Source organism: Anas platyrhynchos, chromosome 10 (genome assembly GCF_047663525.1).
Source record: "Anas platyrhynchos isolate ZD024472 breed Pekin duck chromosome 10, IASCAAS_PekinDuck_T2T, whole genome shotgun sequence".
Lineage (NCBI taxonomy): Eukaryota > Metazoa > Chordata > Aves > Anseriformes > Anatidae > Anas > Anas platyrhynchos.
The window spans coordinates 23617795-23644572 of record NC_092596.1 but is presented as its reverse complement, the minus strand read 5'-3'; the positions used below and the strand labels follow the sequence as shown (position 1 = coordinate 23644572).

The following is a 26778-nucleotide window of genomic DNA, read 5'->3' as shown; positions in this document are numbered from 1 at the left end:
ATGGCAGTCACTAACCCGTTCCCTCTCGCCACGTGCTCCCCTAGCTCTCCATCTACCTGGGGAAGAGGGACTTCGTGGACCACGTGGAGTCCGTGGACTCTGTGGGTGAGTGGGGTCCCCGCATGCTCAAAATCCCGACATTTTCCTACAAATATCTGAAAATAAATACCTTTAAAGATAAAAGCCCTTTGCAAACAAGCCCTGCTGGGGGGGATGCTCAAGGGAGTGCCACCGTCCCCATGACAGGCAGCTCCCTCCCAGCTGATGAGCAGACAATTTTGCCCTGAAAAAGCACAATATTATGACAAGGATCTTCTCTCCCGCTGCCGTGCCGAGCTCTCTGCCCCTTCCTTTTTGCTTATTTGCAGATGGCGTCTGCCTGATCGACCCGGAGTACCTGAAGGACAGAAAAGGTACTAAGGGGCAGGGACAAAAGCTCTGAAGTTGCCCGTGCCTTGAAGAAAGATGCGATGGATCTCGTTAGCTCTGTGCTTGGGGCCAGATCTTTAACACGGTCACATTGCTGTAGATAACAGGCTTTTAATGCCAATGAGATATAAACACAGCTCCTCTTTCCTGCCTCCTTTCCCAACCCTTGCCTTCCTGGCACCCCCGCGGCGGCCCCAGTTTATGTGACGCTGACTTGCGCCTTCCGCTACGGCCGGGACGACCTCGACGTTATCGGGCTGACCTTCAGGAAGGATCTCTACGTCCTGACCACGCAGATCTTCCCTCCGGTGCCCGACCAGGTGCCCAAAACCCTCACCCCTCTGCAGGAGAAGCTGATGAAGAAGCTCGGCGAGAACGCGTACCCCTTCACCTTCGAGGTAGGGGCTGCTCCTCCCCATCACCACGGCTCCGGGGCTCACCTTGGGGCATGTCCTTTATCTGCTCCTTCCCTCTCCTGCCCAGGTTGCCACCAACTTGCCCTGCTCGGTCACCCTCCAGCCAGGACCAGACGATGTGGGGAAGGTCAGATGTTGTCCCCAACCCGTATCCCCGAGTCGTGGGGAGGTGGCCGTGAGGTGGGGTGAGGGTTGGAGGGAAGGGGCAGGGGGATTTGGGGCTGGGATCTCCCGGGATGCGATGGAGGAAGGAAGGGAACAAGCCCAAACCTCGGGCAGCTCGGAGCCCCCCCTGCTTTGTCTGCCCCCAGGCCTGCGGTGTGGACTTCGAGGTGAAAGGGTTTTGTGCTGAAAACCTGGAGGAGAAGATCCACAAGAGGTATTTGCGGGGGAACCCTTTACTTCCCCGTGGCCTAAAATTGAACAACCAGACCGTTTTGGGGTGGCCAGCTCAGGGCCGGGCCAAGGCTGTGCCGTGGCACACTTGCACTGGGCACTTTGCCCGTAGGACGGGTGCTGGTCCCATGCCTGCGCCCTCCCCACCCTAAAAGCAGGCTGTAGGTTGCATGGTGTGACTAGAGGAACTGGGATGCCCCCAAAGACAAGCCCCGTGTCTGTCCCCCTGTGCGTGGGGGTGCCCAGCAGCGATGGTTTCTCGCCCCGCAGGAACTCGGTGCGCCTGATCATCCGCAAGATCCAGTTTGCACCCATGAAAACGGGCCCCGCGCCCAAAGCGGAGACCACCCGGCAGTTCATGATGTCTGACAAACCCCTGCACCTCGAGGCCTCCCTGGACAGGGAGGTCAGCACAGGGGCCGTCCCCTGCCCTGTGCCACCACGAGCACCCCCAGAAATGGGGACCGGGACGTCTGTGTCCCCAGCCCCGCTGGCTGGCCGCGTCACCGGCTCTCTTCTGACTGCAGATCTACTACCACGGAGACCCCATCAACGTGACTGTCAACATCAACAACACCACCAACAAGATTGTGAAGAAAATTAAGATCTCAGGTGAGAGCGAGCGCGAGGGGCACGTCCTGGTGCCCGCTGTGCTGGTGTCGGGGATGGGGAACGCGCACCCGGTCCCTGCTGCTGCCCCAATGCTGCTCCCTCTTGTCTGCCTCAGTGGATCAGATCACGGACGTGGTTCTCTACTCGCTGGATAAATACACGAAGACCGTGTGCATGGAGGAGATCAAGTGAGCAAAAAGGATCCGGCACGCAGCGTGGCACCGGGGAGAAGAGGGAGGAAGCGGACGAGGAGTGGGTGGTGACGATGGTGTTAAAGCGGGCAGCAAAAAAAAATAAATCAGTGTTAGAAGAGCAGATGCTGAGGAAGCAGAGGAGAGGGAAGGCTGTGGACGTCGAGCCCCCCAGCACAAGCTTGGGGATGTCCCCGGGGGAAGGTGCACAGCTGTCCCCAGGCTGCTTCCTCTCCCCATTTTGCATCTTGAGGCCAGCTGCAATCAGGCAAGGCCCCTGGGCCCCTGAAAAAGAGGAGGGACAGAGCAAAAGTGGGGGGGTAAAAAAAAAAAAAAGAAGTGGTTGTAGAAAGGAACAAAAGGAGGAAATGAGCCCAGACAGCTGCGGCGGGGAGGATGGGGCAGGAAGGGGGCCCTGCCCTGCCCTGGCGTGGTGCTGAGCACCCAGCAGGGTGCTGCTGGCCCTGAGCTCTCCTCTCCTGCCCCTTCCAGCGAGAACGTGGCGGCCAACTCCACCTTCTCCAAAACCTACTCTGTCACCCCCACGCTCTCGGCTAACCGCGAGAAGCGAGGCCTGGCTCTGGATGGCAAGCTCAAGCATGAGGACACCAACCTGGCCTCCACCACCATGTAAGAGCTGGGCTTGTGCCGGGAGAAATCCCCGCTCAGGGAGCTGAAGTGGCCTCCAGAAGTTTTGTTTTCGGCCATCCCTCCCCTCTCTTTGGCTGCCACGTTGTGCTGTCCCTCCCCACTAACCCCAGCGCACCCCACACCAGTTGGGGCATGGAGGCAGCCCCGGGAGCTGTCACAGGGCTGGAAGGGATGGTGGCATCTTCCTGCTCTCTCTCCTAGCCTGAGGCCCGGCATGGACAAGGAGGTGCTGGGGATCCTGGTGTCCTACAAAGTGAAGGTCAACCTGGTGGTGTCCCGAGGAGGGTGAGGCTCAGGGACATCCCCTGCTCCCCGTGGCTGTGGGGGCAGCTGAGTCCCCTTGGTCCCCTCCAGCCCCATTACCACTGCCCTTCATCCATGCTAAAGCATCTTTTAGCTGATCTCAAAGCAAACCCTAACATCTGCCCTCCTTTCCTTGGCTGCTTTCTGTCCCTTCTCTCTGTGGAGCAGCATCCTGGGGGATCTCACTTCCAGGTAAGCAGGGAGGTGCTTGTGGAGCCAAGCACCAGCACGGTGTGGTGCTCAGGGCCCATGCTGAGTGTGGTGCTGGGGGCACTGACTGAAAAAAGTCAATTTCTAGCGACGTTGGCGTTGAGCTGCCCGTCATCCTGATGCACCCGAAGCCTGCGGACGGTAAGTGGCACCTGGGACGCAGCGAGAGCACCCGGGAGGAAAAGGCAGATCCCGTTCAGATGGGAGTTGGTAGCACTGATGGCACGGGGCAGCCCCAAAGGTTAGGCGAGGTGCTCCACAGAATGAGCCAGCTTGAGCCACACCACAGTGAACAGGCCCTGTTCTTCCCCTTTCCTCCCCAAACTCCTCCGTGCTTCCCATGGGCACCCAGCTGGGTTTCACACAGCAGTCACCCCGCTATCCTGAGCACGCGGGGAGCAGCTCTGCCCCCCGTCCGAGTGTCTGTCTAGAAAAGCACCCGAGCATTAAGGGATGTCTCCTGAGGGCCACTGCTGCGTGAGCCTGCATGTTTTTGTCTCTTCCCACCCCTGCCTCGCCGTGCTGTGTGCTCACACGGACTGCAGACAAGCCAAGGTAAGGGGGGGGACACGAACCTTGTGCAGCCACCACTGAGCAGTGTGGGACTGCGGAGGTGTGCTGGGACAAAACACCCAGATTTGTGGCCGTGTCACCGTGTGCTTGGATAAAACACCCAAATTTGTGCCTTTGTCACCATGTGCTTGGATAAAACACCCAAATCTGTGGCTGTGTCACAGTGTGCTTGGATAAAACACCCAAATTTGTGGCTGTGTCACAGTGTACTTGGATAAAACACCCAAATTTGTGGCTGTGTCACAGTGTGCTTGGATAAAACACCCAAATTTGTGGCCGTGTCACAGTGTGCTTGGATAAAACACCCAAATTTGTGGCTGTGTCACAGTGTGCTTGGATAAAACACCCAAATCTGCACCGGTGTCACAGCGGGGTGACACCCAGCAGTGTGACACCCGCTGTGGCACCATGGGCGTGAGGAGTGGGGTCACGAGCCCGTTCTTCCAGCCCCATGCCCAGCGTTGCCTCCCAGATTTTTGGGGTGTGGTTGTGTGTGTGTGTTTAACGCTGTGACGGGATCTGGGAGCCAGGATTTGGGGTCTGGCACCCAGGGCGGCTTTCTGGGGGGCACCCCATGGCTTCGCCTTCCCCGTGGAGCCGCCCCGATGCCCCGGCCCCATTTTTGACTCCTTTCTTTTCGCTCTTTCTTTCTTCCTTCGCTTCTTTCTTTTCCCCGTCGCCGCCCGGCCCCGCTGCGCGCTGACAGGAGGTAACGGAGCCCTGCTGCCCTTTCCCCTTAACCCCCATCCCCGGGGGGCCGGGCGCGGCGGGGCTAAGCGCTGCCGTGCCTTGCAGCGAGGAGGACATCGTCATCGAGGAGTTCGCCCGGCAGCGCCTCAAGGGCGAGCGAGACGACGACGAGGACAAGGAGGAGGCGGACAAGGAGGAGAGCTGAGCGCCCGCCGCCATCTTGTGACCCCCCCCCAGCCGCCATCTTGGGACCCCCCCCGCCATGGCGGCCCCCTCCCCGCTGTGGCCACGCCCCCGCCGCCATTTTGGCCCCTCCCGCCCCCACAGTGGCCACGCCCCCTCCCGCTCTGACCACGCCCCCTCCCCGCCGTGCCCGCGCCCCCCTCCTCGCCCGGCGTCGTGACGTCAGCGCGTCGGCGGCGGAAGTGACGCGGGCGGGGCGGCGGTGGCGGCGAGCGCTCGGCGGCGGCTGCGGCTCCGGCTCCTCCTCGCTCCCGGCCCAGGCCCAACCCCAGCCCCAGCCCCAGCCCCGCCGCCATGTCCGGCCCCGGCAGCGGCGGCGACTTCGGGAACCCGCTGCGGAAATTCAAGCTCGTCTTCCTGGGCGAGCAGAGCGGTGAGCGAGGCGGCGGGAGGGGCAAGGCCTCGGGGGGCCGTTACCGGGCCGTTACCGGGCGGGGAGGCCCCGTCGTGCATCCCCCTCGCCCCACCCCCCGCCGCCTGTCTCGGCCCACGGGCGGGCCGCGGCTCCGGGTGGCCTCGTTCCGATCCCACACCGCTGCCGTCGCCCCCCGGTTCCCGGTCGGCTGCAGGTCCCCGGGGGGTTTCCAGGAGCTGTCCGGGCCCTGGCAGCCGTAGCGAGGCGCGACCGTGACAGCCTCCCGTCAACCGGCGATTTATTCCCTTTCTCTTTTTCTCCTCTCCCCGCGCCCTTTGTATTTCCCTTGGCCTCCTCCCCCCTCCCTGGGAGAGAACCCGAGATCTGATCTTTGGTTCCCGCTCCTCTCCCTTCTGCCCCTTGCCTCTAGGCGGTATTTGAATGCGTAAATTTAAACTTTTTAAGCGAGCTGTCAAAGTTGACTGTGTATCAAAAACCTCGTTCCAAATAAAGTTTGTAACGTCTGAAATCCAAGTCGTAAACGTTGCCCTTCTGTGGAGCCAGAGGCAGCTGAAGAGCGCCCACGTTGCATCCCTGTGCTGGGTTCTGCTGTTTGCCTCCAGAACCCCTGGGCTTGCTGATTACATAAGTGGGAAAATGTGAATAACAAAGCAGGTTTGCTGCTGGCTCAGAGCAAGCAGAGAACTGTCACATGCATCGCAGCGCACCTCAGCTGAGCACTGAGTTTTCATCATCATTCATTTTTCACTTTCATGGATTCCTTTGGCCTAGTGCTCTTTTGCAAAATCACCGGCTGGGAAATTATTCACAAAATGCCAGGAGCCAGTGCCTGGGGAACGGCCTTCCTCCGGCAGCGTGGTTCTGGTGACCGGTGCTCCCGGCACGTCACCTGCCCCAGCAGCAGTTATTTTTCCCTCTGCTGCTTGGAAGTAATTTTTCCCTCTTCTTTTGTAGTGGGGAAGACCTCTCTGATCACCAGGTTTATGTATGACAGTTTCGACAATACTTACCAGGTACGTGGTGCAGCCACTTCTGCATGAGTGCCTCTCCTCTCCGCTCTCCTCAGCGAGCTCCTGGGGGAGCCGTTAGGGCAAACGCAGCTCTGCAGGAGATGTCAGCTCGGTGTCGTTTCTGAGGTGGTAATGTGCCTTGAAATGTAGATGAGACCTCGTGGTTCAGCCCAAGGATCTTGTATATTACCAGGGAGTGTGGTGTACAAAAGAGCAGCAAGGTTTAAATCCTGCCTGGCTGTTTGAGAAACTTGAGGAAAACGGGGAGAAACAGTGATTTGTGGGGTCAGTGAACAGAGAAGACAATGGGGAGGATGATTGAAGATGGACATGAAGCATCAGGAAATGGAGATAGACAATAAGAGAAAAATGTGCTTACGGTGGTTTTTGGTCTCTTTCATCATTATAGACTTTTCCATTTCAACAGGAATAGTTGAGTCCAGAGCACTGAGCTGATCCACAAGATGTCAGCACGGTGTATTCTCTCTCTCTCTCTTTTTTTTTTTTTTTTTTCTCTCAACTAAAAGGCTATAGATAGAAAAAGCCAGGGGAATTTTGGCAGGGAGAGAGTAGGGTAGGGATGGAGAGGCTTCAGGCTGAAAAGCTGAGGATGTGTAGGAGGCCTGAAGATTTGGGGAAGAGCGAGTTGCATCAAAAGCACTTAGTGGTATTTAAGGGAGTAGCAAATACCTTTAAGGAAGATGAGACCGGTGTTTTGTTTTAGTGCAGGCCAGGAGGAGTCGCTGGCTCAGATTGGAGTAATTTTAAGCTGGCTGTGAAAAGAGAAGGTGGTTTTCTGGAGGACAAGGACTTACTGAAGCTGGATCTTGTGCTTCCTGCATGGTTCTTTTATTCCTGACTCTTGTAGGGCGCTGCAGTGGGTTTATCTCATCACCGTAGCTGTTGTAAACTGTGTCTGGGCTGCAGAGAATAGGGCACCTAGAAATGGGTGCTAAGGACAGAAATTGATGTTTGAGGTCTGTTGTGCTGTCAGGTGGTTTGTGTTCTTGTGGAGTCCTTCCAGGACACATCAGGGCAGTGTTTGAGTCTGGGGATGGCCGAAAATACTGAAATCCGTCACCTCAGTAAGCCTTTTCCTGGGGTGGGGGTGGGCTGGGACGCCTGCTTGGTTTAAATGCCTGGGAATGTTTAATTCTCAGTAAGTTTCTGTAAATGTTTCTGCACGGGAATTGCTGTGCAGCGATGGAAACATGAATGGAAGGAGGCTGGCAGGAAGAACTGCCTGGGAAACGAAGCTTCTGATTGTCGCTGCGAAGGAGGCGTGCTCTCCATCGGAAAGCCCTGAATCACTGTTACTTTTTAGGTCTCAGCACATTGCTCACAATTTATGTAACTTGTTCCAGCTTCTGGGTATTTCTAATCAGAGAAGTCTTAGCAGGCTGGGTTGCTGTGAGCCAGAGGGAGATGACGGGAGAGATAGGATCTGACTTAAGATGCCTGAGTGTCTGAGAGGCAAAATTAGGCTCTGGTGTGGTTCGGAGGTGTTGGGAGGATAACGGGAGATGAAGATGGTGGAGATGCCTCGGTGGCTTTGTTTGTATCACCTCTATTGAACGCAAACGACTTCAACAGCTTAATTACAAGCTGGGGAGCGTTTTTTAGAGATCGTATGGAAAGATCTGATGTGCAGATGCTGGGAGGCGAGTTGCAGCTGCTGATGCTTTTCTTCTTTTCAGGCAACCATCGGGATTGATTTCCTGTCCAAAACGATGTATCTCGAGGATCGCACGGTGAGTGAGGCGGCCGGGTGATAGCACGGCAACTGCAGCCAGGGGAGCAGCAGCTGCTGGGTGTGTGGCTCTGCCTGCCCGCTCCTGCAGCGCTGCTGAAATCCCCCGGCAGCCTTGGCTGAGACTGACCCAGTCTCCCATTTCTGGTAAAAATTCCAGAATGAAGTCAAATCCCTTCGTGCAAAACGGAGGCGAGCTCATGTCCCTCTCCCCAGGGATCCAGCTGTCTGCTGCACGTGCCTGCCCGAGGCGTGGTTTGCTCCCAGAATTTGCAGCTCTGCCTCTGGGGTTGGCAGTGGAAATGGGCATGGGCACGCCCCAGGTGGCTCCGAGTCCTGAAGTCACTCAGGATAAGCAGCGGTGGCACAGTTCCCCCTGGTAGAAAGGCTCCGTTTGTAACGCAGTTTTGCCTTCCTGTTAATAAAGCAATTCTGCATTTAGCTTGCATAAAGAGACCCCTCACATCCCTCTCCTGTCCTGCAGTATTTGTCTTTTTGCTAGCTCAAGTTTTGCTGGATCTTTTCCTTTTGCTAATTTTATATCTGGCTGAGAAGAAGGAAGCTGCTGGGAGGAGGGAAGGGCGGGTGGTGCGGTGGATGTCCTCTTTGCTTGGGGTCTGTTGCTTCTGAAGAAGTCTCATCCCTGTGTGTAGTGAGATTCGAGAGTGCTTCTGCCCCACCTTACCAGTGATCTGCTGCTAGAAGAGACCTTGTTCAGCCTTTGTTTGAGAGAAGCTACTTGGATAGCGTTCTTCAGCATTGTTAGCAGGGGGAGAAGATGTTGGGAGTGCAGGTACAGGGGGCCTGCAGAGCCTGCAAAGCCCAACAGAGTAACAGAGCTGCTGAACGTGGGTAAGGGGAGGGAGGAAAACCAGCACACCGAGCCAGGAAAATTCAGGAATTGAAAGAGTTTCTTAGCTGGGGCTCGTGTTGGATTTTGCAGTAGTGCAAATGAGATGAAGAAGGCGAAGCCTCTAACTGCAGCAGATGCTTCGACACATTTGATAAGCCTTTACACTCCATGCTAGATCCCGAAATTCCACCTGTGCTGATCCCCCAGCTCTCAGGATGGCCTGGGCAGCGTGCACTGGCCAGCAGAAGGAACAAAGAGATGTGAGCCGGGTTCTGTGCGTCTTTAACACCCAGAACTCTCTCTGAGTGGCTTTCCCCAGAGAGTGACCATGGTGTGGTGTTTCTGGTGTGTAATTAGTGCCCAGGGAGCTGTGGTGCTGAGTGAACCGGGGCCGTGAGGAGCCCCATCCCTGCTCCTGACTGTCAGGCTGGCGGCTCCACGTTACAGCTACATCATGCTTGGAAGCAGAGCGCTTCTCCTCCCAGTTTATTCCCAGATGGGTGGGTTTCAGCAGGAGATGAGCCAGTCCAGAGGGTGGTTGCTCTCCTGGCTCGTACCCGCTGCCATGTTTGAGCACTTCACATCGAGCTTTCCAGCAGAGTAATCAAATTGGCGGCTGGGTGATGCGCTCCTGACAACTAGGAGTGCCCACACCTCTGGGAGGTGTTTTCAGGATATCCTGGGTTTCTGATGAAGTGGAAGAACGTGTTCATGCCTGCTAGTTATTACCGGGCTCGTGGAGGGGGAGGTTTCTCTGAGGTGTTAGGCTGAGCTGACCGCGAGAGCGCAGGTGGAGGTTTCGGTGGCTCTCTTCACGCTTCTGTTCCGTTTTAACTTTCCTTTTGTTGCGTTGTTTTTGCCTTGCAGTTTTTTTTTCTTTTTCTTTTCATTTCACTTGAGTTTCGGTTTTGTTTTCCATTTTCCTGCTCCTTCCTTTCCCTCTTCCCCTGCACTTTTCCATTTCCCAGATCAGGCTGCAGCTGTGGGACACAGCCGGCCAGGAGAGGTTCCGCAGCCTCATTCCCAGCTACATCCGTGACTCTGCTGTGGCTGTCATTGTCTTTGACGTTACAAGTAGGTATTGAGCCTGAGTGGCTGCAGGGGCCTTGCTTTTCACGGGTGCCTTGTATGCGTTGGAAGTGCTGATGGTGTGTGAAGGGAGTTAAGGCAGGCCCCAGCACTGTAGGTACGTGAGCATCCTCCCCCACGAGCACTGCTAACTGCATCTCAACCCCAACCTAGGGAATCATTTAACTCTGCTGTGGTCAAAGCTCAGGCTGTGGGAGGCAGAGGAGCAGCAGGTAGGTGAGCAGGGGTTATGGCTGCGTGTCTTTAACAATCAGATTAGTAGAATTTGGAAAGCTTTTTACTTTTTCTGTTTAGTTTTAAACCTCCCAAGTCCTCTCCGCTCTGGGTAACCAGAGAGGTAGTACGAGGAACCTCAGATGGCAAACAAATGAAATCCTGTCAGATTGGGCAAAACAGCAAATTGCAACATCCATTGAAATGGAAGCTGTGCTGTGCCTTGTGAGGGTTCCAGGCTCCCATTTCATTGAAGAATAGAGCTGGCAGTTCATCCGAGTCACCAGAGGGCTTTTGAGAGAGACACAGCCACCATCATTTCTAAAGAATAAACAACCTTAAAGGGGAATTGTCTGTAACTCTTGGCAGCAGTATTTAAGTAGTAGATATGAATATAATTATTTCGTTATAACTTGGTTTTGGACTCCACTTGATCTGTCTTTTTCAATTAAGCTCCAGTATCAGCACACATAGCTAGACTGGATTCATACCAGTGAACAAAGTAAAGAAAAAAATGAAGACTTAAAAAAATAAAAACCCCACAAACCTCTGGCCCATCTCCATTCTGCCCCGAATCGAGGTTATAGCAAGTCCTTATGATCAGAGGGGTTGTTTCACTTCGGTCAACAGAACTGCTTAACATAATAACAAGCTGTGTGAGATTAATCATTGCACGAAATAATGACATGGGCGCTGCTCCAGTCCTAGAGCTTGAGTGCCTGACTCAAGGAGGATTTGTGGCATGGTGCAAAATAATGTAAAACTCATCTTTTGGGATGTGCATGGGATGATTTATATGCTGGGAAGGGATCTGGGTGAGACAGAGCAGCAGACTGCTGAGGTCAGCAGCTTTTCCTCCCCACTGTGGTGGCAGCTATAGGATGCTATTTATCCAGGCAGGTGGGAAAATTTTGTCACAGTCTAGGCTGTTCTTAATGGCTTCCAGACATGTCAAAAATAATGAAGTGATAGCTGATCTCATTGTGCCTCAGTAATGGTCTGATCTTTTCAGATAATTTCATTTTTTCTTGTTACTGCTTTTTGTTCCGATCTCAGCGACTAAGAGGCTTTTAGTTTGCTTGTGTCAGCGAGGGACCAGGCTCGTGCTTCGAGGGCATGATAATGGTGGCCGGCAGGATTAGGAGAACAGTTTCCTTCCGCTCTGAAGAGCTGTGCATGTGCATTTTGTTTAACGTAACTGTATTTTGGAACCTCAAATAGTCCTCTAACTCAGCACTGGTCATGGTAGGGCACAACAGGGACAGTCCTACGTGGCATACTCAGATACCTGCCAAAATGCTCTAACTAGAGGGAAACTGCTGGCTAGCGTCTGGTGGGCTGGGGAAAAAAAAATAAAAAAGAGAAATTGTTTAGTTGTTGCTAATCTCTGGGCATCCCGAAGTGCGAGTGGCCTGTGGGATGATCAGTGGTGGAAACCCCACGCTGCAGCTGGGGCTGCTCAGCCACGCAGTGACCTTGTTCCTTAGGGAGACTCCGTTAATGCTTGGCTGGGGACTCTCCTCTTTCCAGACCAGCAGTGTGTTCGTGCACACTGTCATGTGTGAGAGGGTTATTTATTGTTTTTCCTCCAAAATGGGCACACGCCAACTTCTAGAAATGACAGACCCCAGGAATATTGCAGGTAATTCCTTGGTTCCCTTCAGGGGAGCCCGCGTGGTACCTGCACGCTGGCTGGAGAACTTCCCTCACATAATTTTTCCTTCACCACAAGAGGATTGCCAGGGCCAGTTCCTCACCAGTACTTCCTCTAGATGCCTTCTTGATTGTGAGACTGAGGGTTAGAGCATTTAAATCACCACCAGGGTAAACTTTCTGGTGTAGCAGAGATGTCCTGGGGTCTCCACAGGGATCCTCGTTGCGAAATCTGAAGGCAAGAGCCTGAAGCAGGCGTTAGCATCAATCCATTCTGCCAGCACTGCTCTAAAACTGTCGCAGTGCTTGCAGTTCAGCACCCTGAGTTTCCAGGGGTAGGGAAGAGCCCTGACTTTGCTCCTGTAATGTTTTGCCTCTGGCAGTGTGGCGCTGCTCGCGCAGCCAGCTCCGTGGGGTAACAGCTCGGGAGGAAATGGCATCGCTGCCAACTGTTGAAAGCTTTTGTTGGGCATTGAGTGGGCTAGTTGGGCGTTTTTTGGATGCTGGTGCTTCAAGTAGGCAGGTTGCAGCACCACGTGGGTGCAGTGGTGGTTATCGCTGTCCCATATATGCACCAGGTGCTCCCAGAGATTAGAAGATGAAAAGGGTGAAAGAGGAGAAATAACCAGGCATCAGTGCTAGCGTACAGCAGCTCAGTCTGGGCGTAGCTGTGGCTCTGGAGGTGAAACTATCAGAGCATTTGGTACTTGATTCTTAACCTTGCCTCTGTCAGGAAGGGAGAGCCCCGTGTCCTGTGTGCTGCCTGCACTGTAGCACTGCTTCTGCTGGACCTGAAGGTAGCGATTGCCTTAACCCTGCATGGAAATGGCACTGCCACGGACACCACCATCTTCTGGGCACTCGGTGCTGTGAGAATGGGTGCTGTTGTGCTGCTTGGTGTCAGGGCTGGGGGAGCTGCGTGTCTGCCATGCAGGAACTGCCCAAAAAGCTTCAGTGTCAGATTTGATGTCATGGGAGGCTGGGAGTTCTGTGGAGACCCTGTATGTACCCCGTAAATAATCCTGGGTAGCCTGGGCAGATCAGCTCCGTGTTGCATGCCTGCTACCACTGGCAGCAGTGGCTGGAGGTGCAAGTCACAGCCTTCAGCTCCTCAGTGCCATGGCTGAGGGAGTGGGAGAACCTCTAGGCGGGCAAAGGAGGTGACGAAAGCACGTTGCCTACAAACAAAAGCAGAAGAGCCAAGTTGTGTGCTGTTTGCGTATTCGGAGTTGGGTTGCAAGGTCAGTCTCAGCTGCTGAGCCTGAGCTGCATGCAGTTAACTGTAGAAATGGCCTTTTCTCTAAAGGACAGTTTCCTCCTTTCTTTTCTCTCCTGCGCTCTCTCTCTGCTCTCCCTGGCCTGGTACCAGCAGGTTCGGCTGCAGCTTTGGGACACAGCAGGCCAGGAGCGGTTCCGCAGTCTCATTCCCAGCTACATCCGCGACTCCACTATTGCTGTGGTAGTGTATGACATTACAAGTGAGTGCTGCTTCGCTGTCTCCTTATTTGAAGTACCGCATGTGAGCAGGAGTATGTGACCTCCACAAGTTCTGCAAAAAGCTGATTTGGTTTTCTGCCCAGGCGGAAAACAATTTGTGGGTAGTTTATATGTGGTGTGGGGACACCTCGAGAGCACCTGCATGCAGGTGTAGTTAGTTTCATAAGTGTTCTCCCTCGCTTAAAACAGGCTTTGTCCTTAGCTTTCCCCTCTGTTTCCTCCCCGCAGACTTGAACTCTTTCCAGCAGACCTCCAAGTGGATCGATGACGTTCGGACAGAGAGGGGCAGCGATGTCATCATCATGTTGGTGGGGAACAAAACTGACCTGGCCGACAAGAGGTAATGGAGTGGAGCTGGCAGCCTCACTGCCTTCCCCAGGAAAAGCAAGGAGCTGACCAGCTGCTTTTTCTTTGCATGCGGAGATAAAACTTAGCTCAGATCAAAAAGATGCCTTGCCAAAGCAAGGGAATCTACCTTTTTTTTCCCTGGTCCTGTGAATGTGACCCTTCCTGTGTGCGCAGCTGTAAGATCGTAGTGAAGTTTCTTCATGTTACAAGATGCAGCATGAAATATTCCCATTATCAGTCTAAAAGGTTGATCTCTGAACATAAATTGCATGCCGTAATGTGACACCGACTGTGATGTTGGAGGTGTGAGAGGAAACTAGATTACCAAAAGCAGACTTTCCCGAGAGACATAAAGTTAATTAGACTCTTAAAATCACATGGATTTCGTGTTTTAGGACATGTTGTAAAGCATTCTGCTTTTAAAACCAATCCTGGAGTGCTGCTTCAGCTAACAGAGCCAATGGAATAGATTCTTAGAGGGCTACAGGTCTGCACTTCGGCTTTTCTATTTCAGAATCATTTCTTGATTGCTGAATTAACAAAACTTGATTAATGTTTTCAGAGATTTTCTTTCTTTATGCAGCCATAAGTAATACCGTAGATAAGGAAGATTTCTCATTTCAGCGGTCAACTTCACTGGTAGTTGGCAAAGGGAAGTCGGTGTAAGCCACACAACTGCTCACAGTCCCAATACTTTAAAGGGTTTCACACACACCAGCTATTCCTAAAGGTGTGGTTTGTGTATCAGGGGATACACGAAGCATTGAAGTGATGAGGAATTTTTACCTGGTGCAAAAGAGAACATGTCAGAAAGCACAGCTGGGAAATACACGGATCTCATAGCAAAGTGGAGTCTCTTAAACTCAAAACCTTATTCTTTGCCCGGTCATGAGACACTTCTGTTCAAAAGATAACACCTTAAAAAGCTGTTCTCTTCAAAAAAACCCTGCCCTAATATCTCAGTTGCCTGCTTGTTCGCTCTCTTTGGCATGATGGGCCTAACAGGAGTCTGGTTGTTTCATTTTGGATGCTGTCACATTTCTAATTCTAAACCTTGCTTCGCTCACTCCTGATGTGTAAATACTGCTTCAGAATGTAGTGTGATTTGTTTTTTTCTTTGGGTGTTTAGTGTTTTGCAAATGCCTGTGTGAGACCACAGGCAGCATCTCTGACTGCACAAAACGATGCTGGGAGATGCTTTTTGCCCTTTGTCTCTGCGCGAGTCATGCTGTCAGTTTTTAGTTTGCACAGACAGTACTAAAACTGACAGGTGGTTCGAGTCAGTGGGGAAAAAGATAACAGTAAGCTTTTGCTGAGTGCTGTGCAGGCTCTGCGCTGATGACGTGGTGAAACCTGTCCTGTGTGCACCACACAGACCACCTCAGCCTTGATGTGTATTTTGCTTTTCCCAGTTCCAGTGGAGGTTGTTCTAAGTGACCTGTGCCTTGCCTGCCAGAAATGTTGGGGGAAGCATGGTGCCTCAGAGCATCAGAAATGCAATAAATGTATGGAGCCAATTTAGATTAGGAGACCCAGGCAGCAAGAACTCAGAGCAGTCTGGGCTCTTAAGTCAGCTCACAAAAGCAACTGAACAAAATCTGGGATGTTGTCCTTGAGACAGCTCTGTTTGTTGGCCAGGTGCACAAGGTGCACGTGTTTGTACACAAATCAGTAGTAGTACTATTATCATCATTGCTGTTATTATTATTTTTGTTGTTATTATTTTCCTGTCTTAACAAACTGTCTTTATCTCACCTCATGGGATTCACTTTCCCATTTCTCTCCCCCACCCCAGAGAGGGTGAGTGAACGGCTGCGTGGTGTTTAGCTGCCGGCCGGGTTAAGCCATGACACTGCTTTATGTCACTCCCCATTTTCTTTTGGAACTGGAAAAGCCAGTGGGGTAATTTCTGCCTTGATGTATTTCCAGGTGGTTCAGAGGTAGAGTGTGTGCACAGGACAGCTGGCCCAGCACTGCCATACAGATAAAAATACCAGAAACGTGTGTGAAAAATAGTAACAGCTGGGCTCTGTGTAGCACTAAATTCCTATTTTAGGAGTTTGATGTAAGTGTCAGTAGTCCTGGTCTAGGCATGAGTGTGGAATTAGGGCGTATATTCAGCTATTGTTAAAAGAAACCACTTTGCCTTGACCAGAGAGAAAGTTAGATCTGTGGCAGGCTGAAATGCTGGGCCTCTTAAAGCTGGACAAAGCCACAGGATCAGCTTGAGCCTCAGCACATCTTTGGGGAAAAACAAAAAAGAGCATATTGGAAACCATTCACCCTGTGGTAATAACCAAGTGATGATGCAAGTGAAGTTCTGGTGCCAGAAAGCTGAACTCAGAATAGGGCTGTTTTCACTTGGTGCAGCATGTTCAGTTTTTCTCTCCTACTAACATTGCTTCAGTTGGTAGCTGTTTGGTTTTTGTTTTTTTTCCCTGCAGTTTTCTTTTCTTATCATTTTTGAACTGTCGTTTTTTGGTTCGGTTTGGTTTTTCTTTTCTGTGATTTGTTCTCGTTGCTGTAGACAGGTTTCTGTAGAGGAGGGTGAGAGCAAAGCCCAAGAACTGACTATGATGTATGTTGAAACCAGTGCTAAAGCAGGATGTAATGTCCACCAGGTATGTACAGGGTGTTGGTCAGAGCATTTCCAGGTGTTAATCAGAGCATTTCCAGGCGCTGGCTCACACGCAGCAGCACAGCACTTGCCGTTGCACTTGCTGCTGGAGCCTTTCTGATGTCGTTCTGTAATCTCGTAGAGTTCCCTTCTGGTGACTTTTGGGAAACTGCATTCTGCAGCAGGTGCAGCTCCTGGGGAGTCTTCTTTCCCTTGAGGATGCTGTGAATGAGACTCAGGTGTACCACACAAACTTCATCCTGTGCCGAACGTCCTTTATTAACGGTCCTGAGTAACTTTCCTGAGGTTGTTTCTGTCTTAGCTGGAGAACCCAGGGGTCCTAAAGACTCAGAGGTCCTGACGTCTCCATCTGTGGGCTGTGCTCTGTTGTAAGGGGTGGTGAAGAGGCCCTCCACTGACAGCATTTCAGTCACGTATCTCTAATTCTTCCTGTCTGATTTTCCTTTTTGTCTTTCTGCTTTTCTGCACCTTTATCCAGGCAAATCACTACGGAAGAAGGTGAACAGAGAGCCAAAGAGCTGAACGTGATGTTTATCGAGACCAGTGCAAAGACTGGATACAATGTGAAACAGGTAGAGCAATGTTCTGGTTTATAGACAGGAAATGTGTGCTTTGCTGTCTGCTCTGTGGGAGGATTAATGCTGCTTAGGGTTCGTGTTCCCCCAGATGCCTGTATTCTTTATTGCCAGGCCCTGAAACGCTTCTTGTCCAGCGGTCAGTGCTGCTGCTTTACCTAGTGGAAGCTTCCTTCCTGTTGTCTCAACAACCCCCTGTTAAAGCAAAGGAAGCTTAACTCGCCTTGAAAGGAAGGAGACTCTAAAAACAGCATGTGCTGAGCAATAGGAATGTCACTGCTTAGTGCCGCCTGTCAAACACAATTCTGTGTTTCCTTTGCTTTTGTTAACCGTTAATGCACTGTTGTCTAAAATTGCTGTTGACATCAGGCAGGGTAATAGCATGTGCTGATGCACTGGAGTGGAGGTTCCTGGCTCTGTTGGCAAGCTGCAGAGAGAAACCATAGAAGGATTGAGGTTGGAAGGGGTCTCTGGAGATCATCTAGGCCAGCCCTCACGCTCCTAGAGTCAGCTAGAGCAGGCTGCCCAGAACTGCCTCCACTTGGGTCTGGAATATCTCAAAGGGTGGTGACTCCATCTCTCCAGGCAACCTGTTGCAGTCTTCAACTACCCTTACATTAAAAAAAATAATAGCCCACATTTTTTATACGTTTAAAGAAAATTTCTTGTCTTTTGATTTGTGCACAATGCTTCTTGCTGTAAACTCGTGAGGCCATTCACCCCTAGTTCAGAAATTGCTCTGAAGCACGACAGAACTTGAAGGATAAAGGCATCTGTGCGGCCTGGGTATCGTCAGAAAGCACGAGCATGGTTGGTGTCAGGAAGCTCCTGGCTGGGATACGCACTTCCTACTTTGCTGCACACCAGCTGGCTGGGAGAACCTGACAGTGGGATTAGGAGACTTTGGTTTTGTTTCTTTGAGCTGTTCTGGATATAATCTACTTTAATCTTTGGTTCTAGTTTACTGTTGCTTTATTTGCTTAGTGGGTGTTTGCAGTGAGAATTTCTGTGGCTAAGATTGTTAAGGGCAGGTACTGATGGCAGCAGCTTGTTCGTGCCTCAGTGGCTTGATTTTCCAAGTAATGCAATTTGGAGATGTGGATGAAAAACCACTGCCAAGCTACTGGGAGGAAAAATCATCACCATCAGATGATTCCTCTGGTTCTTTAAATAAAAGATCTTTGCAGCATTTTTCACCAGCCGCCTCATGGTGTCTGTATTGTTTGCTGCTTCGTTAATGTCAGCAGGAGGAGCTCTAAGCACTGACTAGAAAAATTATGCAAAACCATTTTCTGTTTTTTGGGGATATGCTAGTCATTCCCAGATCTAGCATATCCAGAGTAGCTTATGTGCAGCTCACTTGAGCCAGCTCAAAGCAGGACTGAACTGAAAGGTCAGCTGTAAAACCTTACTTATTCCATAGACTTCTTGAGCAACCTCCCAACAGACCAAAGGTTTGTCAGCAGTCCCAGGTACAGCACTGTAACATTGCTGTGTGCAAAAGCAGCTGAGTCTGGAAATGGGAAATTGTAGCCTCTGACTTGCTTACTGAGTGCAGGAGGGAGTTCTTCTGTGCACCCCTAGAAGAACTGTTTGTGTTGAAAAAGAACTCCACGTTCACCTCAGTTAGGAACAGAAAAACATAAATCACCTGCTTTGCAGGCAGTCCATAACGTAATTGGTTTAACCAAGCCTGTTGGGTTTCTTGTGGAAAAACATATTTGTTCAATTCTCAGATCTGCTGTATTGCAGTGTTTTGTTCTAACATGCATTTCTTTCTGACAAGCTTTTCACTTACCTATTGCTATTTTTCAGCTTTTCCGTCGTGTGGCTGCTGCCTTACCCGGGATGGACAGCACACCAGAGAAGAGCAAAGAAGACAGTATCCTTGTTTTCTCATCGGCAGATCTCCTGCTGTCACGGGGTTTGGCAATTACCTTTGGTCAGATTGGGCTTACGGACTTATTTTGCACATTGTGGGGTTGGCTTTTGCTGGGGTTTTGCAGACACATGGCTGAAACCACGTAGTGTGGTGTTTACCTGTGCCCATCAACTGTGGCCCCTGCATAAATGTACATAAATATTAGAAGCGTGAGCACTCCACTTAAACTTGGAGTAAAGCTCACACAGTTTTAAAATACCATAATATTTTCTTTTCTTTTCTTTGCACAGGGCTGTTGTGTTTGCAGACATGTCCAGCTGGGCTCTGTGCTCTAAATGGGTTTGACATACCCAGTCCCCTGGTATTGCGCCTAACCCTGTGCAGGCAGGATATGTTTTGCTCAGCTCCAGGGCAGCTGGCAGCATTTTCAGATACTGCTCGAGTTCTCTGTTCTCTAGCTCTTGGTTTTTATTTTATTTCCCTCGAGATGGGTGATTTCCTTAACCCATCCCCTTCAGTGATCGACATCAAACTAGAGAAACCTCCTGAGCAGCCAGTCACGGAGAGCGGCTGCTCCTGCTAACAGCCCCGTTCTGTAGCAGCACGTTCCCCGACCGGCCAGTCTCACGGAAGAACATCACTGCTCATTGGCTAGGCAACCCTCCTGTGGGCTGAAAACCAACCTACTAAGCGAGCGAACTCCCTGTTTACTGGTGGGGAGCAGCCCCGGCCGCCCCTCTTACTGCATGGTATGAGCCTTGAGTGCAGAATGAGTGTCCTGTCTTTTATTTTGGTTTATTTTTTATGTTGGTGCACTTTGGCACTGTGGTGCCCTTTACACTCTCTCTTTCTCTCTCTCTTCCTCCCCCTCCCTCCTCCACCTCGAGCCTGTCTGCTCAGATGTATCTTGTGAATGCCGTGGAAAAGCCACCGAGTTAGGGAAAACAAGAATCAAGCTTGGGGGTGGGTTGTCCACCTTCCTTTACTGCCTTGCATCTTAACTAGCTCCCTGTCCACTCCAGCCACGTCTGTCCTGCATCCCCACTTCCTCTGTTTCAAGGCTGCTCCTTCTAAACCAGTCTGGCTGACTTGGCCTTGCCTTTCTGGACAGCACAGGTTACCCGGTTCTAGGCTTTTGCTTCCCGCAGGGCGCACACAGTGCTAGCTCCTCGGTTTCTCCTTTCTGTGGATGATCTTGGCTAACTCTTGCTCACGACTTCTGAGTTTTGCCCTACGCTCAGCCCCTTGCGACACAGAGCCCTAGCAGCCCCCAGACTGATAGCTTTGACCTTGGTGCTCCCGTTTGCGTAGCAGAGCCATCCCACAGGGCGCTCCCTTCAGTGGGAATATCTTCCCATCTGGAGGCTGCTGGTGCTTGGTGAGTGCTGGCTGTCAGATGTGGAGGAGGAAGCGGGTGCAGAGGCTTTGCAGCACGAGGCCGGGTGGGGAGAGATCCTCAGGGTGGTTTGTAGGCTCCTGGCTGCCAACAGCGAAGGAAACAGCTCTGTGGGGTCCATCGCTGCAGGAGCAACACCTGCCCCGGGAGTCACGGATGCCTTTCAGGTTCCTTTCCTCCTCTTCATCCTGTTCACAGTCACACAACCTCAGAGTTGCTTCTTGGACGCTGGGAGAGCCCCAGCAAAGTGAAGGCCAGTGATAGCTTTTCTGCTTTTGTACCTAGGTTGCTGCTTGATGAAATCACACACAGCTGCTTCTGCTTTTGTAGTAGACTTACGGGGGGTAGGGGCTACTAGACACGTCACTTTGGGAATCATGGTAAGCTGTGACATTGCCAAAACAGATCAGTGGTAGCAGGGACTTGTTACCAGGCACGGCTAGAGGAATGTACGCTGCTGAAGTGTGTTTTGGTGTCGCTTCTGGACCTCCAGGGTTGGGAAATACCTCGCTCTTCCCCCAGCTCTCTACCCCTGGTTTCCAACAATGTTAGTAGAGCTCTTCAGAAACCTTTATTGTGGGTTTGTGCGTTTGTTTTTTATCCCCCCCCTTCCGTCTGCTCCAGAAGTCAGGAGGTTTGTCTGTTGACAGAGAGGAGAACGAAGCAGCCAGACGGCTGTGAGCCATTCCCTGTTCCTTTTCTCAGCCGGCCTGTGTCGGGGGTGCTGGTGGGCAGGAGCAGGAGGCACTGGGTGCTCAGGGCACGACCCCCTGGCGGTGTTTGGCGGGTTGGTGACACTCCCCCAGCACGATGCCTGGTCGGTCACTGACACAGCGTGTGCACTTTGAAACCTGCGGGCTGGGGATGGAGGGGAAGGGGCAGCCTTGGCGCGGGAGCTGGAGGAGCTGCGTCCCTTCCCCTCCACATGAGCCGGCTGCAGGAGGAAGCTGGGATGTGGCTTCCCATTTCACTCTGGAGTGTCCCCCCCTCTCCCCTCCTTACCCGCCATCCCAGCCGGGTCCTTCGTGTCCCAGCAGGGAGCTCGGCCCCCTCTCTGTACATACTCCTGTCGTGTGGGAATTGCTGATGTTTGTCGGTGTGTCTGTCTGCTGTAGAACAGGTTTTGCTCTCCCCTTCTTTCTCACGGGCAGGCGTGCGCGGCCCCTGCTCTCGTATTGTTCTGAGTCACGGACCTGGGGGGAGGGAGGGGGGGACTGTAAGTAACGGGGGGGTAACTAGTGAAATAAAATAGTTCACTTCCCACTGTCTTCTCTATGGATGTGTATTATATTGAGTGTGTGTCCGGCCCTGCTGTCTCCTAGCTGTTAGCCAAGTAAGTGTGACTATTACTCTGAGTATGGACTGTCTGACCACAGCCGTGTATCACACTAAATAAAGTTATTTCACCAACGCCTCCTCTCTCCTGCTTCCCGAGCCAGCCGGGGCTCGGGGCGGCCGCTGGGGGCGGGCGCAGCGGGGGCCAGCCCGGAGGAGGGTGGAGGCTGGGGCTCCGCGCTCCCGTCCCGGCACAAGGAGCGGGTGCCCCGCATGGAGCGGGTGCTGGTGCCCGACGCCGACGCCTTCCGCGCCTTCCAGCAGCGCTGCCAGGACGGGGGCTGGCAACGGGACTGCGGCAGCCTCGCCGTCTGCCTGGAACCCCCGCCACCGGGCTGCACCGTGCACCAGCTGAAGGTGGGCGCTGCGGGCGGCAGTGGCACCAGGGTGGGTGGGTGGGTGAGTGGGTGGGCAGAGCCCAGCCCCTGAGCTCTGGGTGCTCCCCGCAGTGCCGCATCGACATCCCCGAGGTGGCGGCGGGGACGGTGTACGACGTGCTGCACGATGCCGAGTACCGCCGCCAGTGGGACACCAACGTCATCGCCAGCCACGACATCGCCCGGGTGGCTGCCAACGCCAACGTGAGCTACTACGCCTGTGAGTGGGGCCCTCCGGTGCTGGAGCCTCTCGTGGGGCCCGTCCTGCTTCTGTTTGGGGCATGGCTCAGGGTCACTGCCACGAGAATTGGGCTGGTGAAGGGCATTGGGATCACAACACCAGCTCCAGAGGGTGCTTGGGCAGGGCTGTGGGCCCCGCAAGCTGCTGGGGCCCGGGAAGCAGCTTCCTTTTTCTTCCCCCCCTTGTCTAGGGCGATGCCCAAAGCCCTTAAAGAACAGGGACGTGGTCACACTGCGGGCCTGGCAGGTCGAGGACGGCTGTCACACCATCATCAGCTTCTCGGTCAAGCACCCGGTGAGTGCTGGGGGCGCCGGGCTGCTGGCCCTGAGATCCCACCCGGGATAAACCGGGACCCCCAGAGCCCTTTGCAGGTAGGGACAAATTCCTGGCCGAGTCCTCAGCTCGAGGCAGCTCCTCCAGCCTCATTGCTCGGTGTATTCGGTGCCAAAACAGAGAGGGAGGGGGCCAGGAGGGTGGAGGATGGTGCCTGACGGCCTGCTGTGCCCACACAGAAATACCCCCCGCGCAAGGACCTGGTCAGGGCGGTCGCGCTCCTCATGGGGTACCTGGTGCACCCCACCGGGCCCAGCAGCTGCAGGCTCACCTACCTGGCACAGGTGGATCCGAAAGGTAACCGCTGCTCCTGGCCTCAGGGTGCTGACACCAATCCTGCTCAGAATTCCTGAAATCCTGCTCGGAATTCATGGGGCAGCCACGTAAGGTGGCCCTCCCCTGCTCCAGCCCCCCTGGCGTGTGTTGGTGCTGACGCTGGGAGGAGCACGGCCCTCTCCTGGCACGCTAACTTCTGTTTTTCCTTCCCCCCAATCCATCAGGGTCGCTGCCCAAGTGGGTCGTGAATAAAGTTTCGCAGTACCTGGTGCCGCAGGTGAGCGGAGAGCTCCCAAATTTCCAAGGGGGTGTGCCCAGTGCCTGGCTGGAGCACGGGGCTGTGGGGTGGGGGCTAGGTGGGAAAAGTGCCAAGCTCTCAGCTTCCACCGTTGTCCCCCCTGTGCTTCCCCATTTCGGAGCAGATGCTGAAGAGACTGCACAAGGCCTGCGTGCAGTACCCTGCCTGGAAGCAGCAGCACGGCCTGAACGTGAAGCCCTGGCTGTACCCCGAGCAGAACGAGCTTCCCGAGCTGGCGCTGTCGGCGCTGGCGCTGCAGCACGGCGCCTCGCTGGAGGACATCGACGAGAGCGGCCTGGCCGAGGCGAAGGACGAGAGCGGCGAGCACGGCGGTGCGGAGAACTGATGCTCGTGGTGCTGCTCAGTCTAGTGGGTTACAATGAGGTGTGGGGGGGGGGACAGGGAGATTTTACACAAAAATCCCCACGTTTGTGGCCTTTCGGGCTGCACCCACCTGGTTGAATCTGCTGTGCCTTAGCACAGAGCCTGTCCTGGGGCTGTCGCTGCTGCTCCAAGAGGTGGAGCCGGGTGCTGTGCCTCTGCCGGGCTGATTTAATGGCTGGGGAGTTACTCATTGACAGAGCGAGGCTGCTCGTGGCCTCTGCCACTGCTCCGTCAATTAAAGCTACTTAAACCCTGGCTGGTCCTGGAGAAGAATCTGCTCCTTCCAGTTGGGGCCATGTCGTGGTGTCACCGAGCGGTTCCCGGGGTGGTGCTGCCGCTGGGCAGGGCCAGGCTGCCTGCAGCTCTCCCAGGCGAGGCCCCAGCGCTGCAGGCCTGACCTTCCTCCTCCCCGAGAGACGTGTGGGTGCTGCAAAATTGGTGTGAGCCAGGAGACAGACGGGGCTCGTGGAAGATCTCTCAGTTGACCTTCTCAGGCTGGTGTTGGGGGTGCTCCTGGCTGCTGCTTTCCCTGGCAGAAAAACTGTTGGTTTTATTTTTCTTACATATTTTTTTTCCCTAGCATATCTAATTCTACTGGCCCAACTTTATCCCCCCCAGTGTTTGAGCTAAGGCGGAGCTGGAGTTGCTTTAGGGTCGCTGCTCCTGCCTTGACTGAGGCGCTTTGGTGCCACCACAGACAAAACCCCGCGTTGCAGCCCTTCCTCCTCCTGCCAGTGCTGTAAGGCCACTGCAGAGTAATCACGGGCTGACTTCCATCGCAGCCGGTGCAGAAACACCCCGGTGAGTGAGCTGCACCTGGCACAGGTCCCACAGCTTCCTCCTGCAGGCTGCAAGGCCAACTGGAGCCAACCTTTGTCTCAGCCGAGCCGGGCATTTCCTCGGGGCAGTGCTGAGGGTGGCAACGAATCCTCCCGAGACCTCCTGAGTAGGAACGAGGCGAGCCTGGCTGCTGTACTAGTTTTATTATTTCAGTTATTACAGGTAAGTGGAAAACACCGCAGAGAAGGCCAGAGCGGGGGCTGTCCCGATACCATTTACAAGGTGATACTACCCCAATTTGCACCCAGCTTTGCTGATAACCCCAAAGTTCTCAGCTGTGCTCTCCCAGCACAGGGCCCAGCAGGCTTCCTCCCCTTTCTCAGCAGGACAGCTGCCACCCCACCACTTCAACAGCAGGAGGGGGAATTGTCCCAGCAGGAGAGGAGCTGGCTGAGGAAAAAGGGAGTTTACCTCCAAGTAGCAGGGAGATCTGATGGGAGCACCTGGAAGGGACAGGGCTGTGCCAAGAGAAGGAAGCAAGTCCAGCAAGTGAAACCCTTAACACAAGCACCACGCGTGAGGGAAGCTGGCTACGTGTCACTGCAATTTAGGAATGTGCTCCAAGTGTCCTGGTCCTGTCCCACAGGGGTTGTTAAGCAGTGACACGGTATACGCATGCCTTGGAGACGAGTGCAGCTAGAGATGTGCATTGAGTTTGCCTGGATTTCACTCCCGTTTGTATCCCAAGCAAACCCAGGAGTGTAGAGCAGAGGTAGGACAGTGGAGAGGGAAAGGATTTCATGTCACCAGAGAAGGGAACAGGCTGATCTCTTGGAGGACTAAGGCCATGTTCTGCTCCAGCATGCTCAGACCCAGCCTTACATCCTAGCAACAAAAGCTGGATCCAGAACCTGCCGAGCACTCCTTTCAGTTACATCCTACAAGAAGAGAAGCACAGATCGTGCTGGACAAGCTGTCTGCTGGTACCCACATCCACACCAGCACCATCAGCTTGTTTCACCACCCAGCTGAAGGAGTACAGACTGAAGCCTCATCCATCTTCCAGCTAAACAGGCTCTGTGGTGTCCTCCGAGCAGGAAGCAGAGCCGAGGCCCATGAAGTTGTGCCTCCAGTGACAGCTGAAATTTGACACGGCATCTCAGATGTTGAGGAAAGGGAGTGGAGAGTTTTTCTTGCAGGACAGCCGCTCTGGAGAGGACCCAGCAGACAGCTGCCTACTAGTGAACAGTTCTTTCCTTCTGTCTCTGGTAATCTGCAAGAGAGAGAGAAGGCAAGGCTGGAAGGATAAAAGTGTTTGTCGATGGTGACTGTCAACAGTGAGGGGGAGTTAGCTAAGATGAGCTGGTTTTAAAATAGCACATTTCCATCCCAGCCATTGTTTCAAGTTATTTTAGGACACGTAGAAAAGAAGTTTGCTTTGAAGTCCTCCCTTCCCTTGCACCTTAATTTCCTTCGCTTTCATTTAAGGATCAGTTTCCATTTTATGAAGAATCCTTGTCTGGCTTCCCTTGACTTTCCTCCCTCCTTCCCCCCAGTATCTCTGGGCATTATGTGTTCAGCAACCAAGAGTTAAAAATTTGGTGATTTTTTTCTCATTTTGACAACATTTAAACATCCTTTGAGACAGAGATCAGGCAGACTGGCCAGGATACATGGTGGTCTGCTTCCCAGGGAGAAATGCTGCAAGGTGAGCAGACTCAGAGCCGGCAGGCACTTACTGTAGGGGAAGTAACGCACTCGCATGGTGATTTCACGGGCTGTCTTCAGGATCTCCACAGCCTGAAAACAGAAAGAGCTGATCAGTAACCAGGGAGGGCTGAGGATAGGAAAGAGCAGCGCATCAGTTACATGGTGCTGTTGGCTGAGAGGCAGAGAGATGTTGGGGTGCGCACAGCTTCTCCTCGTCCTGCTGGGACGACGACGAGAGCACGCTGAGGCGCAGGCGTGCTCACCTTGCTGTGCTCGATGTCCTGGAAATCCACATCGTTCACCGACAGCACCTGGTCCCCTTCCTGCAGCCCAGCTCTGTGCGCGTCCGAGTCGGGGATCACCTGCGAAGGGCAGGGCAGAGGCAGCAGCTCAACACCACAGCTCCCTTCCCACACGGGACAGGCTGCCTGGCCCCAGGACCCTTCACAGCGCCCATGCAGTGCGTTCATGAGGGGAAGGGGCCAGGGGACACACACAGGACCTGTGCCATGGGACACACCTTGGAGATGAAGATGCCCAGCTGCGAGGCCTTCCCTCCACGGATGTTGAAGCCCAGCTGCAAGACAAGGCACACACTGACCATAGCACACAGCAACAGCTCCCTGCTCGTGTCAGCTCCTCGCCCCCCTCACCCCTCTCCCCCTCAGCTCCAGGGAGGGATTTGAGGAGGATGAGGGGGTCCCTGGGGGGGTCCTACCTGCGCCCCGGGCGGCTTCTTGAGGACGACGGTGCGGGGCAGGAACTGCGTGAGCTCGTTGTTGTAGTCGGGGTGGTAGAGCCGCTGTGAGGGGGAGAAGAAGAGGAGAGAAGGAGAGGGGAGATGAGAGGAGGGCGGTGAGGCGGCAGCAGCCCCCCGCTGCCTCCATCCCCGTGTCCCCCCGTGTCCCCCTCACCTCGTGCGGCGGCACCCATGCGGGGGGGCTCTCGTAGGGCGGCAGGAACACCACCGGGAAGTCGTCGTAGGGCAGCCGGGCCTCCATGGCGCCTCTGTCTCCTCCCTTCCCCTCATCTCCTCCCCTTGCCCGCCCC

General features: G+C 53.7%; 3 protein-coding genes and 1 pseudogene across 10 annotated transcripts; 3 read left to right on the top strand and 1 right to left on the bottom strand.

Moving 5' to 3' along the window:
* On the top strand, positions 1-4714 carry ARR3 (arrestin 3). Its single transcript, XM_072043105.1, has 14 exons — positions 1-6; positions 45-105; positions 369-413; positions 628-827; positions 913-972; positions 1157-1224; positions 1512-1647; positions 1769-1853; positions 1969-2041; positions 2537-2674; positions 2897-2980; positions 3167-3190; positions 3297-4490; positions 4577-4714. The coding sequence occupies exons 1-13, from the start codon at positions 1-3 to the stop codon at positions 3637-3639; spliced, it is 1323 nt and encodes a 440-aa protein (XP_071899206.1). The 3' UTR covers positions 3640-4490; positions 4577-4714.
* A 148-nt stretch (positions 4715-4862) lies between these two features.
* On the top strand, positions 4863-21404 carry RAB41 (RAB41, member RAS oncogene family). 8 transcript variants are annotated; one of them, XM_038184287.2, is made up of 9 exons: positions 4950-5087; positions 6045-6103; positions 7798-7851; positions 9672-9777; positions 13028-13136; positions 13384-13495; positions 16620-16713; positions 18532-18598; positions 19117-21404. In XM_038184287.2, exons 2-9 carry the CDS (start codon positions 6078-6080, stop codon positions 19179-19181), a joined length of 633 nt encoding a protein of 210 aa, XP_038040215.1. In that variant the 5' UTR covers positions 4950-5087; positions 6045-6077; the 3' UTR covers positions 19182-21404. The 8 variants fall into 8 exon arrangements, 6 of the variants coding, with proteins under 6 accessions (XP_038040212.1, XP_038040214.1, XP_038040213.1 ...); XM_038184288.2 differs by having other exon boundaries at positions 4951-5087; positions 13031-13136; XR_005268189.2 differs by lacking the exons at positions 9672-9777; positions 19117-21404 and adding an exon at positions 16031-16124 and having other exon boundaries at positions 4863-5087; positions 18532-18604.
* Positions 21405-21452: 48 nt separating this feature from the next.
* Positions 21453-23249, top strand: LOC119717865 (START domain-containing protein 10-like; annotated as a pseudogene).
* A 955-nt stretch (positions 23250-24204) lies between these two features.
* PDZD11 (PDZ domain containing 11) lies at positions 24205-26778 on the bottom strand. The gene is made up of 6 exons (XM_038184290.2): positions 26643-26778; positions 26447-26530; positions 26249-26305; positions 25992-26090; positions 25758-25818; positions 24205-25291 (listed from the first exon to the last, which is right to left on the bottom strand). The coding sequence occupies exons 1-6, from the start codon at positions 26727-26729 to the stop codon at positions 25257-25259; spliced, it is 423 nt and encodes a 140-aa protein (XP_038040218.1). The 5' UTR covers positions 26730-26778; the 3' UTR covers positions 24205-25256.

Bases quoted from the DNA above. Each gene is read 5' to 3' on its own strand.
- PDZD11 (XM_038184290.2), bottom strand. From the start codon at position 26,729: ATGGAGGCCCGGCTGCCCTACGACGACTTCCCGGTGGTGTTCCTGCCG. The intron at 26,306-26,446 runs GTAGGACCCCCC...CTTGTCTTGCAG, and splicing joins AGAAGCCGCCCGGGGCGCAG to CTGGGCTTCAACATCCGTGG. The intron at 25,292-25,757 runs GTAAGTGCCTGC...TCTCTCTTGCAG, and splicing joins AGTGCGTTACTTCCCCTACA to ATTACCAGAGACAGAAGGAA.
- ARR3 (XM_072043105.1), top strand. The intron at 106-368 runs GTGAGTGGGGTC...GCTTATTTGCAG, and splicing joins GGAGTCCGTGGACTCTGTGG to ATGGCGTCTGCCTGATCGAC. The intron at 828-912 runs GTAGGGGCTGCT...TCTCCTGCCCAG, and splicing joins CGTACCCCTTCACCTTCGAG to GTTGCCACCAACTTGCCCTG.
- RAB41 (XM_038184284.2), top strand. From the start codon at position 5,009: ATGTCCGGCCCCGGCAGCGGCGGCGACTTCGGGAACCCGCTGCGGAAA. The intron at 5,088-6,044 runs GTGAGCGAGGCG...CTTCTTTTGTAG, and splicing joins CTTCCTGGGCGAGCAGAGCG to TGGGGAAGACCTCTCTGATC. The intron at 6,104-7,797 runs GTACGTGGTGCA...TCTTCTTTTCAG, and splicing joins GTTTCGACAATACTTACCAG to GCAACCATCGGGATTGATTT.